Below are 16,420 nucleotides of genomic sequence, written 5' to 3'. Positions count from 1 at the left end.
AAAAGGAAAAAAAAAAGCATGTTTTCAGTGTTACAATCATCAGCATTAAATCGCGACTTTGGGAAGCTGCTATTACTTTTTCTTCTTTCATGTTGCTAAATTTGTTTCTTATAGCCCTTATGGCAATGAAACAAAAACCTGGATGGAGTCTGTTTCTGCTACTCATTTAACTTTTGATGCCTGGGTTGAGTCTTGATTTTGGCTTCTACTATAATTTATTTGATTGTGTACATGGAAATTTCTTAATTTAGCTAGATTGGGAACAAAACAAGTTTTCATAAAAGTTGTGATAAACCTAACAAGATAGAGTGCATTTTTGCGTACGTGAATTCACATAGATGAAATTTCATTAACTTACTTCCATATCTGCACCAGATAGAAAGGGGCTTCCATATCTGCACTAGATTGAAAAGGGAAAGGAGGAGGGGGGCCTCTGTCTACTTGATTTATAAGTAACCTGGTCATTTTCTGGTAATCAGATATTATTTTTTTCTTTCGAAGGAACTTATCTTGAGTAGATAAGGCGCCACGCCCATATCATATCTTACTAATCTCATGGACCAAGTATGGTGCAAGTCAAAGATTGGTGAATGGCTTAGTATAAAATTGTTTTCGTTTGATGGTGCAAGAAATTGAACTCGTGATATATTGAATCCGCACACACAATCCCGTTCCTTAATCACAGTTTTATTTATCTTTCACATGATATTTTTTCCTATCATATAAAGATCATTTCTCATATTTCAATCTCAAGGAATGCAGTTAACCTATATATTTGACTTTCATCAGTATCCTTTCGAGGAATTCATAACATCTTGGTTCTATTCCTTGTATACATTATACAATGACTAATAGATTGGACACAGTAAACACAAGTTGATAGGCATTACTGGTTGATTCGACAGCATAGTTTAATTATGTTAGTCTTATTCTGAAATTTTCTCGAAAGATTGATTGTGATTTTATTTGTCAGGAACCACTGGAACCAAGCTCTCACGGGACTTGTACATGTTTTGGAGGCTTGTTTTGTTTTAAAGATCACTAACGTCATCCTTGTCGGCATGCAGGGAAGTAAGTAGTGGGCCAATGCACTAAAGAGTCTAAGATAAGGTATTTCGTTTAAAAAAAGAAGCCATAAAGGTACAATCGAGCTATAAATTGATTTGAAGTGGTTTGTGGATACAAAGTTTAACTAGAAATTGATGATTTCTTAACTTGAAATTGATTATTTGACATTGAACTGTTGAGTACGACAAAATTCGGTTTTTCAACCCCGTGCACGAGTTCAACTCTATATGGTCTACATGCTTGAGATTAAACTCGATTTGTTTCAATTATTCAAAACTTAAAATCTAAATCACAATGTGAAGCTTGAACGCCATCTCAGTTCTCATAAAAAAAAAAAAAGATTAAACACAGCAAACATTAGTTGATGTGTAATACTGGTTCATTTGACTACGTAGTTTAATCACGTTATTTTTTTCCTGAAACTTTTTTGAAAGATTGATTGTAATTCTATTTTTCAGAAACCAAGCTCTCATTGGACTTGTTCGTATGTTTTAAGAAGCCAGAGGCTTGTGAACATTTGAAGACCACTAGCATCACACTGTTGGCATGCGAGGAATGAAGTGGCATATTATCTAGAGGATCAATGCAGTAAAAGTGTCTAAGATAAGGTGTTAAAAACTAGATCACAATGTGAAGCTTGAACATGTGCATGTTTTAGATGTTGATGGTTTGATATTCAGCTGTGAGTATGATGAAAGTCAGTTTCTCAATATCATGCTCGAGCTCAACTCTATATAGCATATTTGAGATTAAACTCGATTCAGTTCAATTATTGATAACTTAAAAACTAAATCATAATGTGAAACTTGAACTCTATCTCTAACTCATAAAAATATAAAGAAAAATGAAGTACTATTTTTCTTTCATTTTCCTAACATCCTTTAAATTATTTACCTGGTTTGCAAGCCACATGAAATGAGTGAGCTAATCACAAGCAAATATTACAATATAAAGGTTGACTAATAAATGTATATGAAAATTCTTTCAGCTCTATTGCGTTTTATTTCTACGTACATATATCTAGTTACTTTTATCTTGATTTTTTTTTTCTCAGTTTTACGCTACCAACGATTACCAAAGAAGTCTGGGGAAGATTTGGGACTAGTCGGACCAACAAAATTTGTGTCAAGTTCTCGAGTGGTACAGTGTTTTTTTACTAGTAAACGGATGGTTTGGGCTGGGCCCAGGCCTAAGCACTATTGCCCATTGCAGGCCCAAAAATCCATTGAGCTCCAATGAATATCGAGGCTTGTCCATGCAAGTCACTTTTCTTAGCTAAGTCCGCCCATTCAGGACGGGCCCCCAGGAGCACACCCATGATCAAGTCTATTAGTTATTTAAAAAGTGCTTTACGACATGTTGCGATTAGCAAAAAAAATTTAAACAAACAAATTATATAAAGGTCAATTAAATGACTGCATGTGCATGCGCATGCAAATGCAATAAAAGCTCAAATTGCTTTTCCGATTTTTAGGAAAACTTGCACGTGATGGCTGGTGAAGGGCAGGCAAAGTTCGCCCCACCCAAGCGACCTCGACCAAAGGTTGCACGACCTCAAACGATCACTGCCCAAGTCTAGTGACCATAGGCGATCCTCGCGACCCAAGTGGCGGTCGCCTATGTTGCATGCCACCAAGTTGCTCAAGGTCGGGTGACCTTAGCCAATGATCGTCAAACGCCAAATTTGGCTCACTGACACCAGCAAAGGGTTTGAGTTCTTTATCAATAAAAAAAATAGTCAAAGCCTATGCATAAATTTTCTGCCAAACACTACTTAAACCTAAAGTCCCTTTATAAAGAGTTTTTACTAAATGCAATTTGTATTTCCCCAAAGGGTTTTGGTTTTCCACATTGGCATTATGAACCAAACTCACCCTTTGAAATGACCTCATCTGGCTTTTCTTAACTTTCCTTTCATCTTCCATTTGTCACTCTTTATTCTTCCTTTAAATTTTACATACGATAAGAAAAGCTTTTGGATTTCGTGAAAATATTACATATGATTAGTTATATGGTGTTTCGCCTTAGCTGAAGATCAGGCTATCAGAATCACAAGAATTGAAAAGAAAAGAAAAACAAAATCAAGAAATGAAGGTACTTGGGAGTTATGAAGCTCGACTTGCTCCTCCTAGAAATTAAGCGTCACACAACAACTAAGACTCTGAATTTTATTTTTCTTTTGTCAGATATTGATGCAAAGGCTGCCAAAAAAAAAACATAAATGAATCAAATGGATCGATGACTTTATAAAGATTATGGAAAGCCCATTTAATCATAGAACACAAATCACAACAAAAAGGCAAATACTTTTAGCGTTTGGACTTGCGCCTTCTTCGCGTGATACTGAAAAAATTCTCTAGACAAACTGGAGGGCATCGGTCAATTTTTCACTGCCGTTCATTATGTATTAGACTCTAGATTGCTCAGAGAGCAGGAGAAGGATACCCTATGTCGCTGTGTTTTCCTTTTTTGCATTCTAAAGCAATTTTAGCTGCAGCCCCAACATACAGCTGCAGGTCGCTAATAGAAGGTTCAACTGCACATGAAAGAGGTCCTATCATCGCTATAAAATCTTTTCAATGAGCTTTCTTCAAAGACAGCCACAAGTAGACACTTATGACAAACTAATAGTGAGAATGCTTACAATGAACCCTACACCTTTGAAGATAACACTAACCTCATCCCTTCAAGTGTGGCTCATGACTCAACGATGGCAAGTACCAAATGATGCTTGGAAATCTCTATTGTGTGTTATGATGGTCATCATCTTACAAATCAAAAGGCATAGGAAAGAAGACTAAGCATAATGGGCATGAAACCGACACAAGAAACCATATTAGTGATCACTTAAACATCGCATAATTAAACCTTCAATAATTCAGACTGGAGAAGGACTTAGAGAAAGCTTAGATCACAAAAAGTAACAAAATTAACGGAGAGAGGGGCTCGTAATCAATCTGTAAAGCATATCAAAACATAGAGAAAATGTTACGTGATTGCACTAAAAGCTTATTAATTAAAACAAAATGAACGAGACGTGATCAACCACATTTTCCATCACTTGAGAAAATATGCAGAGACATGAACAGAGGAGCTCCATTCACTTCATTGCAAAAAACAGGGTTATGAGTGGCCAAAGCATCTTATAAACACTACAACCAATATTGAATGGCTGTAAATCAAGAGGCAGAGTTCACAAATCACAATCATTGCTCCAACCCAGTAAACATGAGAAGTTCGATTATGAAAATAGAACCCTAACTTAAGAGCAAGAAGAAAAATAAATGCATTGAGGGCCAAAAGTAGAGCAGTGCAAGATAATCAGCATATGGTATCAAGTAAAATCTAGTAAACCCACACATCAACAGAGACTATTTCCAAGCATTTGACCATGTCCCTCAACCACTCTCAAGTGCCAAAACGAGCAACATTTCAACATTTCTTCAACAAAAAAGATAATGTGACACTCCAAGATCCAAACAAAGATGGACAAGAGGGCTCAATAGTGACTATCTAGAACCCTTGAAAGAAAGAGCAACACCCAACAGTGACTAATAGGGGCAATCACTTATATATTTCAAACTAAACAAGAGGGACAAGGCATAATACAAGAAAAGTAAGCCCAAAACATGATTAGACACAGCAAAAAGGAAAAACATGGATACGCCATGCTACATTTATATTCCACTTTCAAGCTCCATTGAAGCGATCCTGATGCCAAACTCCTGTTTCAAGTCTATCCACCAATATTTCCTTTAAAACCACTTGGTGTCCAATATCCAAGACACTTGATATTTAGTAAATAACGCACCTTTCACTATTTTAACGTTCAATGAAATTAGTCACACCTCATGGCTCATGACATAGTTCCTAGTCCAGATCTTGTGAGACCACTTCAAGTCCGCCACATGCTGACTATTTTGTATAATGGTAGACATCTTTTTGAGCCTATAACTCTTGTACATCTCTATTTGTCTTTTGTAATTGCTCTTTTGTTGCCTTCAGTATTTCCTTCAACTTGTGAATCTCTTCATCTTTCTCATTCTCTGACCTTAAGTTCTCAGTTGGAAGACAACTAGATTCCTTCAATTGAATCTCTTCATCCTTCTTCTTTGGCCTTAAGTTCTTGGTGTACAACAAGATTGCAGGCCCCAAATCACTAGAACATGTGCTAAGCTCTGGCATTAGACATGTCCAAGTTTCTCTTTTCCCAACATTATAGAAACAATATTTCAAGTGGGTATTGCTCTTCTTAAGTTCCAAATATACCTCCATGAGATCATTCATACTTCCATGCAGTTAAGTAACATAAAGAATTTATTAAACTAATGATGTTACAATGTATTGGAGAGCATTTAAGCTGAATTCATAAATACACATGATTGCCTTCAATTCCTACCTCTGCTTCCTATCATGTGCCAGGACTTGGTTAGTCAGCATAACTGAACAAGCCATATCAATAAGACATTTGATATTTCACACTTTCCAGTGAAACGGGGAAAGATGTCTAGAGATATCAAATTAAAAAAGTAATCACATTCTTCCTCTCTATAGTTGTTCCTTGTTGATTGCTATATGACTTGTCATCCACCGAAACCTTAAGAAAACACACATTGGGAAGTTAGACTTTTGGTTTTGATTTTAGACTATTTATTCCAGCTTGCCCTCTTTTCTCGATCCATTTATCTTCTGCTCAGATATTTGCATAAATTCCTAATACATTGTAGCAGGAATATTGTCATGAACTATATTGAATGGCTTTTCAACTATTGTGGGGACGTGTGCATGCATGTGAAATGCACAACTAGTAATTGAGTAGTCTAGGGCTGCAATACTTTCCTGTTCGATCTCTCTCATTAAACCAATATGTGGTCACGTTAGCATATTAATAGAAAATTTTACAAGTTTCACCATCTCAATACTTCATAGCTCTAGCTGCTGCATAGCTCTTTTGTTAATGATGGTGAGCTATGTGCACTAGAAAAGCCTGAACCTAGTTGTGGATTATTGTGCAGTTACTAGCAAATCCAAATCATAGAGCTATGTGAATGACAATATATCAATGCAGGTGCTAAGAACTTAGACATTCTTAGGGAGGCAATTCTAGCACACGTCCTATGTTTTTTTCCTATGACAATTGCTATTAATACAAGCCTATTGTCGGAAAAGTGGCAAATATCTTTGGACATCTTTACCTTAGGTTCAAAGATGTGTCGCCTCAGCAGCATCTTTTGTACAACAAAATTATCAATTACATTGGAAATATCACTTATAGGGAAACACAAAAATTTAAGATGAAACATGAGAGTAGCTTTGCTGCTGTTATTCAAGCAATATTTATATTCCTTAAGGTGTGTTATATCTTTTGCTTTGCTTTGTCAGCCTTATTTGCATCACTTGGCTTTTGCAAAAAAAAAAAAAAAAAAAAATTCAAGGTTATGACAAAATAGTCATTGACAGTTAATGAAAGTCTATTTAATGTCGACGGGTCATATTAAAACGATGCTAGAACAAGATTTGTACCTCCCCTTCTTTTGAACTCCAAAAAGCAATGAGATTTTTCCATTGATCTCTTCTCTCTCTCTAACAGATTCTTCTAATGATCCAATTATGATTTAGAGTTACCATAGTGAGCAGCTTTTAGATCACTTTTCCAATATCTCCATTTAGAATTTGAGGAATCTAGAATCCATTTTTCCATTGCTGGTATGAGGATAATCAAACTTAGACTGCAAGGAAGAAAGATAATAATGATGTTAAATTTATTAACAAAATGAATGGAATTTCATACGAGTACAAGCTAACTACCTCTACAATCCTAATCATAGCGTTTCTCATATCCTTGGTAATTTGCCTAAGAGTTGTGAGCAACGACACCGACTCGCTAGCAATGGTTCCAAGAGACTCTCCAAACCTCCAAGGCGGCATTTTCTTCCCCAACCTGAAAACGATGCATTTCCCAAGACAAAATATGGCCAATAGACACAAAATTCTAAATAGCTACACTTCAGAAATTCTAAATAGACAAAATATGGCCAATAGCTGCACTTCAGAAATTCTAAATATGCAAAGAAGGATCTAATATCATCAAACCAAATCGATACTTGGACCATTTCAGTAGAGTATGACGAAAAATAGTATGCTATATGTAGGCAGGCCTTACCAGATGCATTCACATTTGTAGTCTCTTCTTTAGACTACTAAGTTTCAGACTCTGAATTAGAACATAGATTGTCATCATTGTGTAATTTTTCAACCTTCTCGTCTGACTCACAGCTTATTTGCACTGTGTGCAAACCCACAAATTTGAGCATGCATCTTGTGTTTCCCATGGATATAACACCTAGACATAAAGTATTAACATTTCTTAGTAAGAGATCAATAACTCGATTAAAGATGTTCATATAATTATATATATATTATCTTCATTTGCCGCGGGCAAAAGGGTTACAAGAATATTTGACAAGATCATAAATGTAGCAGGAAATGGCCACGATAAGAAAGGCAAAGCCATGAATAAACTCATCCAAGTGAAACCCAACACGGAATCCTAAAGACAAAGCTCTTAAAAGTTCAAACCCTCACCCAGAACAAATCCTTAGGATGATAAAATGTGACCGAGGCATACAGCAATTGGAACTCAAATGATGTAAACTACACGAATTGGAAAGAAGACAAAACAGGGTAAAACCCCATAATTCAAGTAGGAAACTAGAATCTATCAGTAAATAACAGAGGTTAAAACTTGCAAACCAAGAAGAAGAAAAGAAACCAAGGCAGGAAAAAAATGCAAGAATCGATGGAAAGCAAATCATAACAAACGGGTCCACATCACAATCGACAATTAGCAGATACATTTTAAGGATATCGAGTTGATTCATGAGTCATGAACCTGCATCACTCCAATTCCTAGTTATCAAAAAGCCAAACCGAAAAGAAGAAAAGAACATAGAAAAAACCACAGCAAATGACACCATCGATGAACAGAGACGAACCAGAGTCAGCGTCACTCACTAGGCATAGGCATTAGTGAAAGCGAAGAAGAACGGAGAGAGAGCACTTGAGCTTGAGCTTACAGTGAACGATGTGAGTGAGCGATGAAGAGAGAAAAAGTCAAGACAGAAGCTGAACGGCTTGTGGAGAAAAAACTTAGTTTTTTATTTTTCAAAGTTAAGGATAACGTTTGCTCAAAAAAAAAAAAAAAAGAGTTAAGGATAACGATGCGGAAGTGATTAATATGGAATTTACGTATATATTTCAATGTTCTAGAAGAGAGGAGTCGAGAAGCGAAAAGGCAGAAGAATTAAGTTGGCCCACACTTTCACACGGCACCGCGCATGGTTGGGGACCATGCTGACATGACGCTCCCGAACCACTCAATATTTTCTCTTGAAAGTGAATATACATACGAAAAGAATTGTAGAGTGTTGAAGATTAAAAAAAAATCTAACAATTATAATTTAGGTTTCGCCGCGAGGTACCGTTATCATCTATGTTCGTTTGGGATTAAACAAAAGTAAAAATTGTGCTTTTTCGTTAAAAATTTAAAATGTCATATTAAGTTTGAGGATTTATGAAAGCATAATATGTTAACCTACATCTTCTTTTTTGGCCCAAAAAAGAAACAAAATCGGCATGCACGGTTAAAAAAGATATGGCTGATCATTTTGAAATTTTTACCAAAAAAAAGAAAAAGAAAAGATATGGCTGATCAGGAATTTTTGTATAAGATATCGCATCGGAAAGGTTTTCGGAATCATGCCTAAAATCTAGAAGAGAAAAAAATACACGAACTGGAAGGTGAACTGATGCCGGCGTCCATGGATTCTCTATCTCCAAAGAGGCTCCGCTCTGATCCTGAAGCCGAATCTGCAAAAGAAAAAAATACACGAACTGGAAGGTGAACTGATGCCGGCGTCCATGGATTCTCTATCTCCAAAGAGGCTCCGCTCTGATCCTGAAGCCGAATCTGCAAAAGAGAAAAAAATACACGAACTGGAAGGTGAACTGATGCCGGCGTCCATGGATTCTCCATCTCCAAAATCTCCAAAGAGGCTCCGCTCTGATCCTGAAGCCGAATCTGCAGACAAGGTAACGAATTTTCAGTTGAATACACTGGCTGATCGAGCAAAAGCAGAGCTTTTCTTCTTGGTAGGGTTAATGGGTCATCAATATTCCTTATCTCGTTGTTTCTGACAGTAAGCTGAGTTTTTCTTATGTTTGTTTGTCCAATTTTCCTCCTTCCTATTTTCCATCCATCTTATTTACGGATTTTTCTGACCTTTAATTTTTTTCTCTGGTGAAACTCAACCCAAAGGATCGGATCAGCTGTTTGCCCGAAGATATTATAGGCTCTATATTATCTCTTCTGCCATCTAGAGATGCACAAGCGACTTGTCTTCTTTCCAGAAGATGGAGGCATTTGTCTACTTGTCGGGTTACCGACCTTGATTTCGACCGGTCTGACTTATTCACCAAGATGAAAGATAATTGCAAGTTTGCAGAAGAGGAGAAGGCAAGATATGTGGAATGGGTGGACAATATCTTGCAGTGTCTAAGTGGAGGATACCATTTGCGTAGATTCATGTTATGCTTTGATCTGAATATCTCATATAAGTCTCATATCGATCGATGGATTAGGTTTGCATTGACAAAATGAGTTAAATTTCTCCGACTAGATTTTAGGCCAGCCTCTTCTGAGGATTTGTGGTCTACTTGTCACGTGCCATATCTGTTTGGGCATGAGACACTTATAGGTGCTGATGCAGGGTGTTCCCAACGGGCTTCAGGTCTTAGTAATTTTGGCTTGAACCCTTCTAGTTCTTGGCATGTTGGCTTAAGGTATCTCGAAAAGCTCACCTTGTGTCGAGTCACTGTGGAGGGAGAACTCATTGAACAACTGCTTGTCAATTGTCCGATTCTAGAGCGATTGACCTTAGTATATGCTCTTACTTTGAAAAGGCTTAGAGTATCTGGTCAATCACTGAAGCTGAAATACTTATCCATTGGATGGTGTGATAATCTTGATCGTGTTGAGATTTATGATACAGATCTTGTGTCCTTCACTTTTGAGGGAATGAGAACTCGATTGCGTTTGTACAAGCTTCCCCAGCTATCTAAGGTGTCTATTACAGGATATATATGGGAGCTTGTGGGTGTTATGCGGTCTCAGCTTTCAAGTCTTCCTTGTCTGCATATTCTCAATCTGAAATTTTATTATTCACTTAATGTAAGAGCATTGATTGATTTTCATAAGGTTTCATAAGTTATGTTCTTTTTCCAATATTTGTTAGTCTTTGATTCTCTATTTGTCTAATCCGTAGGAAAATCGGCCTATTCGTCAACTACCTAAATTGACAAGTGTCAAGCAATTGAAACTGACTGTTGACGGATCTACAAATGCAAGTCTATTTACGTTGGCTGTCATGATCAAGGCATGTCCGTACTTGCAGAGTTTTGGGTTAGAGGTGGGTTTCCGGGCCTCATTCAAGTCTTCATCACTTTAGGCATTAGACAGATGCATTATGATTGAATATGTTAAACCAAGTCACTGTAGAATCCTATTCTAGTCTCTGCAAACAGGTGAGTTATTGAGTCATCATGTGATTGGTATCTACTTGATGTGACAATCCAGAGACATACTTTCTTTTGCAAGTTCTTTCTTCCATTGACATTCTCCAATGCATCAATATCTTATGGTAATTAATAATATACGACATTCCTTTTGCCACAGTTGATGGACCCATGGTGGAGGCCACACAGGCCGAGAAGAGAGCTGAAAAGAGTTGTTAGACCTCTCCCTCTCCATCGATACCTTAAAAAAGTTGAATTCTACAAGTATTATGGTAGACATTCTCATCTCGAACTAGTGACTTGCCTTATTGCGAGTGCCGTTGCCCTTGAGAAGTTAGTGGTGAATACCTGTGACAAAGAGTATGTTTCGGGGGAATGGAAAAAGTTGGAGGAACCTAGAGAACGGGCTTTGCAACAACTCAAGGGAAAGGTACCTTTAAAGATTGCTCTGGTGATTAATTAACGGAGCCAAAGGTATCCGTACAAGTGATATGGATGGTGTTTTGCAACCTATTCCTCTTCCCCTTTTCAAGGTTTTCTTTTTCTTTTTATTGTGAATATAAGTTTGTTTATTAATAATTTATTATTTTCTGATTTTATTTTAGATGTTTAAGTTATGCGATGACTCAAAGCCACGAATAATGGATGTTCGTGCACTTCTTGTATCATTTTAATCCATCGAGGACTCCAAAACAACCACCATTTTGTGTTTGCTGGGTACTTGATTAGTCATTAAAGTGATGGTAAGAGAAAATAGACATGTCACTTTCTCATGTGCTTTTGGATGCCTCCCAATCTATATGTGGTCTCAGTTTGGTGTCTCAATTTGCAAGGAAGTTAGAGATAATTCTCTAGAATATATTCCTTTGTTAGAGATAATTATTTATATTATGCATATACCTCCCTTTGATTGTGTATATCATTGATTAATATGTTATATAAGATAATTATTTAAGGAAGCCAATTTAGGCTTTCTCTACATATATATTTTTGTTAGTCCATGTCCATTCTTCTCATTCATTCTCACTTGGTAACGAAACCTCCCTTGTTTCTAAGCTTTTTTCTTTTTCTTCTAAACCCAGCGAGCTGTGCGAAAATAAGATTGTCGCATCAAGTCAATATTAAACTACTTGATTTCACGACTCCTCGCCCATATGATCGGATACAAGTTGGATTCGATAGGGGCTTGGCTTATTCTCTCCTATCCTACCACATGTGTCGATGGCTAAATATATGAAGACTTAATGAGGTCTGAAGATCCACTTCTAACACAAAACTCTGAAAGTAGGGAAGTGCCTAAATCACGAGAGTCGGCAGAAGTAGACTTTCCATCTTTCCATTCATCAACTTAAAGCCAATTGCTTGGCATTTGTTAATTTAGGCAATTGACGATTCCATGGTCCCTTTCTTGCAACTAGGGTTAGGTTCCAAAAAACTTATTAATTTATTCTGTAGTTTAGTCGATAGTGTAAATAAAACTTATTAATTTATCTAGGTTGGGAACAAAATCAGTTTTCATCAAAGTTGTGATATATCTAAAAACGCAAAATGTATTTATTCCTACGCATTGACGAAATTTAATTAGCTTTCATAACTATGCTGGGATAGAGAGGACGGAAAAGGAGGAGGGAAGGCTTTATCTACTTTTTTTTCTTTGGTCGAAAGACTTTATCTACTTGATTTGTAACAACATTTTTTAATTTTCTGGTAATAAGATATTGCCATATGTTACTATTCTAATCGACCACGTAGGGTATGAGTTAAAGATTGGTTAATAGCTTTGGTATAAATTTGTTTCCATGTGCGAAATCGTGCTCGTGATGTGCCCAATCTGCATACAAAATCCCATTCCTTAATGACTACACAAATACCACACAAGATTTACGGTATTTTTTTCACATGATATTTTTTCCTATTATATATAGATCTTTTCTCATATTTTAATATTAATGCAGTTAACCTACATATTTGACTTTTGTCAATATCTCTTTAAGGAATTTAGAACATCTTCTATCTAATTTCTTGTATATAGTGGGTCAATGCACTAAAAGTGTCTAAAATTAGCTATTTCATTATTTAAAAAAAATTGATATTAAGGCGCAATCGAGAAATTCATTTGAAGTGGTTTGTTGGTGCAAAATTTAACTTGGTGTTGATGGTTGGATATTGGACTACGAATATAACAAAACTTGATTTGTCAATCTCATGTTTAATATAGAATATCTGTTCGAGTTTAAACTCGATTCCAACTCAATTATGAACAACTTATAAACTAAATCGCAATGTGAACCTTGAAATCCATCTCTAGTTTTGAGGAGAGGAAAAAAAATAATATCATAATTTCATATTCCTAACATCCTTTAAATTACAAAATTTGACACCTAGAGCATAGTATCGAAATTAGTGAGATAACCACAAACAAATATTACATTATAAAAGTTGGCTAATAAAGTTATATGAAAACTCTTTCAGCTCTGTTGTGTTTTAATTCTATGTATATATATCTAGATACTTTTATCTTATTTTTTTTTTTTTTTTTTTGGTTTTCTGCTATAAGTGATTCCCAAGAAATTCTTGGGGAAGATAGGGGACTAGCCGGACCAACTAAATCTGTACCAAGGTTCCCAGTGGTGCAGTATTCTCAGAGAAGTAAACGGGCCAGCTAGGCTGGGCCCGGGCCTAAGCACTCCTGCCCATCCCCGGCCCAGAACTCCATTGTGCTCAAACAAATGGCGAGGCTTGTTTATGCAAACCAATTTTCTTGGCTAAGTCCGCCCATGATCATGGTCCTTTAGTTACTTAACAAGTGCTCCATAAGACGTTGCAGCCAGCTAAAAAAAATAAAATAAAAATTAAGTGTATAAAGTTTGATTAACTGAATGCATGCGTATGCGAATGCAATAAAAGTTGGCCGTGTCAATGAATTGCTTTTCCAATGTTTAGGAAATTCTGTACATGAAAGGCGAAGAGATACTCATGCTCAACAGTTTCCTCGAATAAAAGATGAGAGAGTAATTTTCTCTTATCCAACCTCCTATTTTTTAAAATAATCTGGGTCAATGACATTTGAAGTGTAAAGATCGTAAGCCTCTCTCTCCATCTTGATTTTGCATGCTATGGAGGATTCCCAAGAAGTTCATATCAAAGAAGTTCAAGGAGGTGACGGTATTACTGCTTCATCCTTGGTACACAACTGATTTTAGATGGTAACTCTATTGATATACCATGGTGGACTAAGTCAATAACTCTCTATTGAGAATGGACAGACTATATATTTTCAAAATAATTCTAGCCAACGCCCTTCAAAATGGAAACATGCTCTCTCTCTCTCGATCGAAGCATACTCAAGCCTCCTTTCCCTCCAAAATTCAAAGGGGGCCATTTTCAGATTTACATAAAAATGCACATTGCAAATTTTCAAAGGATTTTGACAAAATTCTTACAATATTTAAGATGTTGCCTCATCTGGCTTTTCCAACCCTTCTTTCAACTCCTATTTCACTCGTTATTTTCCTTTTAAAATTTTACAAACCGAAAAGAAAAGTTCTCAGATTTCATGAGAACATCACATATGATTGCTTGTATAGTGCTTCGCCTTATCTAGAGATTAAGTCATCAGAGTAGCAAGAGTTGGAAAAACAACAAATTCAAAATCAAAAGAAGAAGCTTACCTGCTCGGGAGTTATGAATCTTAACTTGTTAGGACTCCCAGAAATTGAGCCGTCACACAATAGATACGACCCTTTGAAAATTTTTCTTTTACCAAAGACTGCAAAGAAAACATAAATGAATCAAATTGATTCATAATCTTATAAAGATTATGGAAACCCTTGAACCATCATTAATTTGATCATTTAGCACAAATCGCAACAAAAAGGCAAATGCTTCTCATAGATGGACTTTCACCAATTTTTGCAAGATCTGAAAAAATTGTCAAGACGTACTAAAGGACAACGGTCAATTTTACTTATGTCCATTGCTGCAACAAAAACACTATGTTGCTATGTTTTCTTTTTTCACATTTTAAAGCAATTTTAGCTGCAGCTCAAACATACAGCTGCAGATCGCTAACATAAGGTTTAATTGCACGTGAAAGAGGTTCTATCATCACTAGAAAATATTTTCTAGCCTCGTACATTGAAAAAGTAGGAATTGTACTAGTTCTTCTAATGAGCTTTCTTCAACAACAGGCACAAGTAGCTCTTTAGTTCTTTTTTGCTAGACCGAAGACATTTATGACAAAAACAAATAGTTAGAATGTGGGCTCTACAATGATCACTGTACCTTTGGAGATAACACTCGATGATGGAGAGAGCAAAATGATGTTCAGAGATCTCAATTGTGTGTTATGATGGTCATCATCCTACTAATCAAATGAGTGTGGGAAAGAACACTGAGCATAATGGGCACGAAACCAGTACAAGAAATCATGTCACTGATCACTTGAACATTACCCAATTAAACTTTCAATAATTTAGATTAAAGAAGGATTTAGAGGGAGCTTAGATCACAGAAAGTAATAAAATAAATATACAGAGGGGCTCACAATTAATCTGTAAATCATAGCAAAACATAGGCAAGATAAAGCTTATTTCTTTAAACAGAATGAGCAAGACATGATCAGCCACATCTTCCATCACTTGAAAAAAATGCAGAGACATAAACAGAGGAGCTCCCTTCATTTCATTGCAAAAACATAGTTTTGAGTGGCCAAAGCATCAAATAAACACTACAACCAATTCTAAATGGCTGTTAACCAAGAGGCAGACTTCACAAATCACAATCATTGCTGCAACCCAGTAAACTTGAGAAGTTCAATTATGAAAATAGAAGCCTAACCTTAAGAGCAAGAAGAAGAAGAAGAAGAAAGGGATTGAGGGCCAAAAGTAGAGCAGTGTAAGATAATCAACATATGGTATTAGGTAATCTAGTAAACCCATACATCAACAGAGACCATTTCCAAGCATTTGACTGTGTCCCTAACCACTCTCAAGTGCCAAAACGCGCAACATTTTGACATCCCTTCATTATAAAAGATGGTACAACACTCCAAGATCTATACAGAGAGGGACAAGAGAGCTCAACAATGACTATCTGGAAACATGGAAAGAAAGAGCAACACCCAGCAGTGACTAATAAGGGCAACACCCAATGAAGTCATAAATACGTACAATTGCCTTTGATCCTTAACTCTGCTTCCTATCATGTGCCGGAACTTAGTTTAATCAACATAACTGAACGAATTATATCAAGAAGACATTCAATATTTCACACTCTTCTGTGAAACAGGAAAACATGTCCAGAGATATCAAATTGAGAAAGTAATCACATTCTTTTTAACTATAGTTGTTCCTTGCTGATTTGTTATATCACTTCATCCACCGAAATCATATGAAAACACACACTAGGAAGATAGACTTTAGGTTTTAATTTTAGACTATTTATTCCAGCTTGCCCTCTTTTCTTGATCCATTCGTCTTCTGCCCAGATAACTGTATAAATTCCTAATACATTGTAGTAACAATATTGTCACCGCTAAGACTGCATAACATTTGTTGACACCAGATGAACTATATTAAATAACTTTTCAACAATTGTGGGGACATGTGCGATGGCATAGCTAGTACTTGGGTACTCTAGGGTTGCAGTACTTTTCTATTTTTTGATCTCTCATTAAACCAAACTGCAGTCAGGTTAGCAAAGTAATAGAAAATTGTTCAGGTTTGATCATCTCAAATTTACTTTACAGCTCTAGCTGCTGTACAACTTTTTTGTTAAT

General features: G+C 36.2%; 1 protein-coding gene and 1 long non-coding RNA gene across 3 annotated transcripts; one reads left to right on the top strand and one right to left on the bottom strand.

The window, feature by feature from the left end:
- Positions 1-3,779: 3,779 nt before the first annotated feature.
- On the bottom strand, positions 3,780-8,202 carry LOC104418399. Of its 2 annotated transcripts, none has more exons than XR_005546509.1 (3): positions 8,083-8,202; positions 6,877-7,411; positions 3,780-6,797 (listed from the first exon to the last, which is right to left on the bottom strand). It is a non-coding gene; the product is annotated as an uncharacterized LOC104418399 (long non-coding RNA). The 2 variants fall into 2 exon arrangements; XR_005546508.1 differs by having other exon boundaries at positions 8,064-8,199.
- Positions 8,203-8,843: 641 nt separating this feature from the next.
- Positions 8,844-11,245, top strand: LOC104418397. The gene is made up of 4 exons (XM_039302705.1): positions 8,844-9,159; positions 9,386-10,297; positions 10,392-10,535; positions 10,802-11,245. Exons 2-4 carry the CDS (start codon positions 10,145-10,147, stop codon positions 11,102-11,104), a joined length of 600 nt encoding a protein of 199 aa, XP_039158639.1. The 5' UTR covers positions 8,844-9,159; positions 9,386-10,144; the 3' UTR covers positions 11,105-11,245.
- Positions 11,246-16,420: the final 5,175 nt, after the last annotated feature.

This window comes from Eucalyptus grandis, chromosome 9 (genome assembly GCF_016545825.1).
Source record: "Eucalyptus grandis isolate ANBG69807.140 chromosome 9, ASM1654582v1, whole genome shotgun sequence".
Classification (NCBI taxonomy): Eukaryota; Viridiplantae; Streptophyta; class Magnoliopsida; order Myrtales; family Myrtaceae; genus Eucalyptus; species Eucalyptus grandis.
This window is presented reverse-complemented; position numbering and strand designations above follow the sequence as displayed.

Bases quoted from the DNA above. Each gene is read 5' to 3' on its own strand.
- LOC104418397 (XM_039302705.1), top strand. From the start codon at position 10,145: ATGAGAACTCGATTGCGTTTGTACAAGCTTCCCCAGCTATCTAAGGTG. The intron at 10,298-10,391 runs GTAAGAGCATTG...TCTAATCCGTAG, and splicing joins AATTTTATTATTCACTTAAT to GAAAATCGGCCTATTCGTCA. The intron at 10,536-10,801 runs GTGGGTTTCCGG...CTTTTGCCACAG, and splicing joins TGCAGAGTTTTGGGTTAGAG to TTGATGGACCCATGGTGGAG.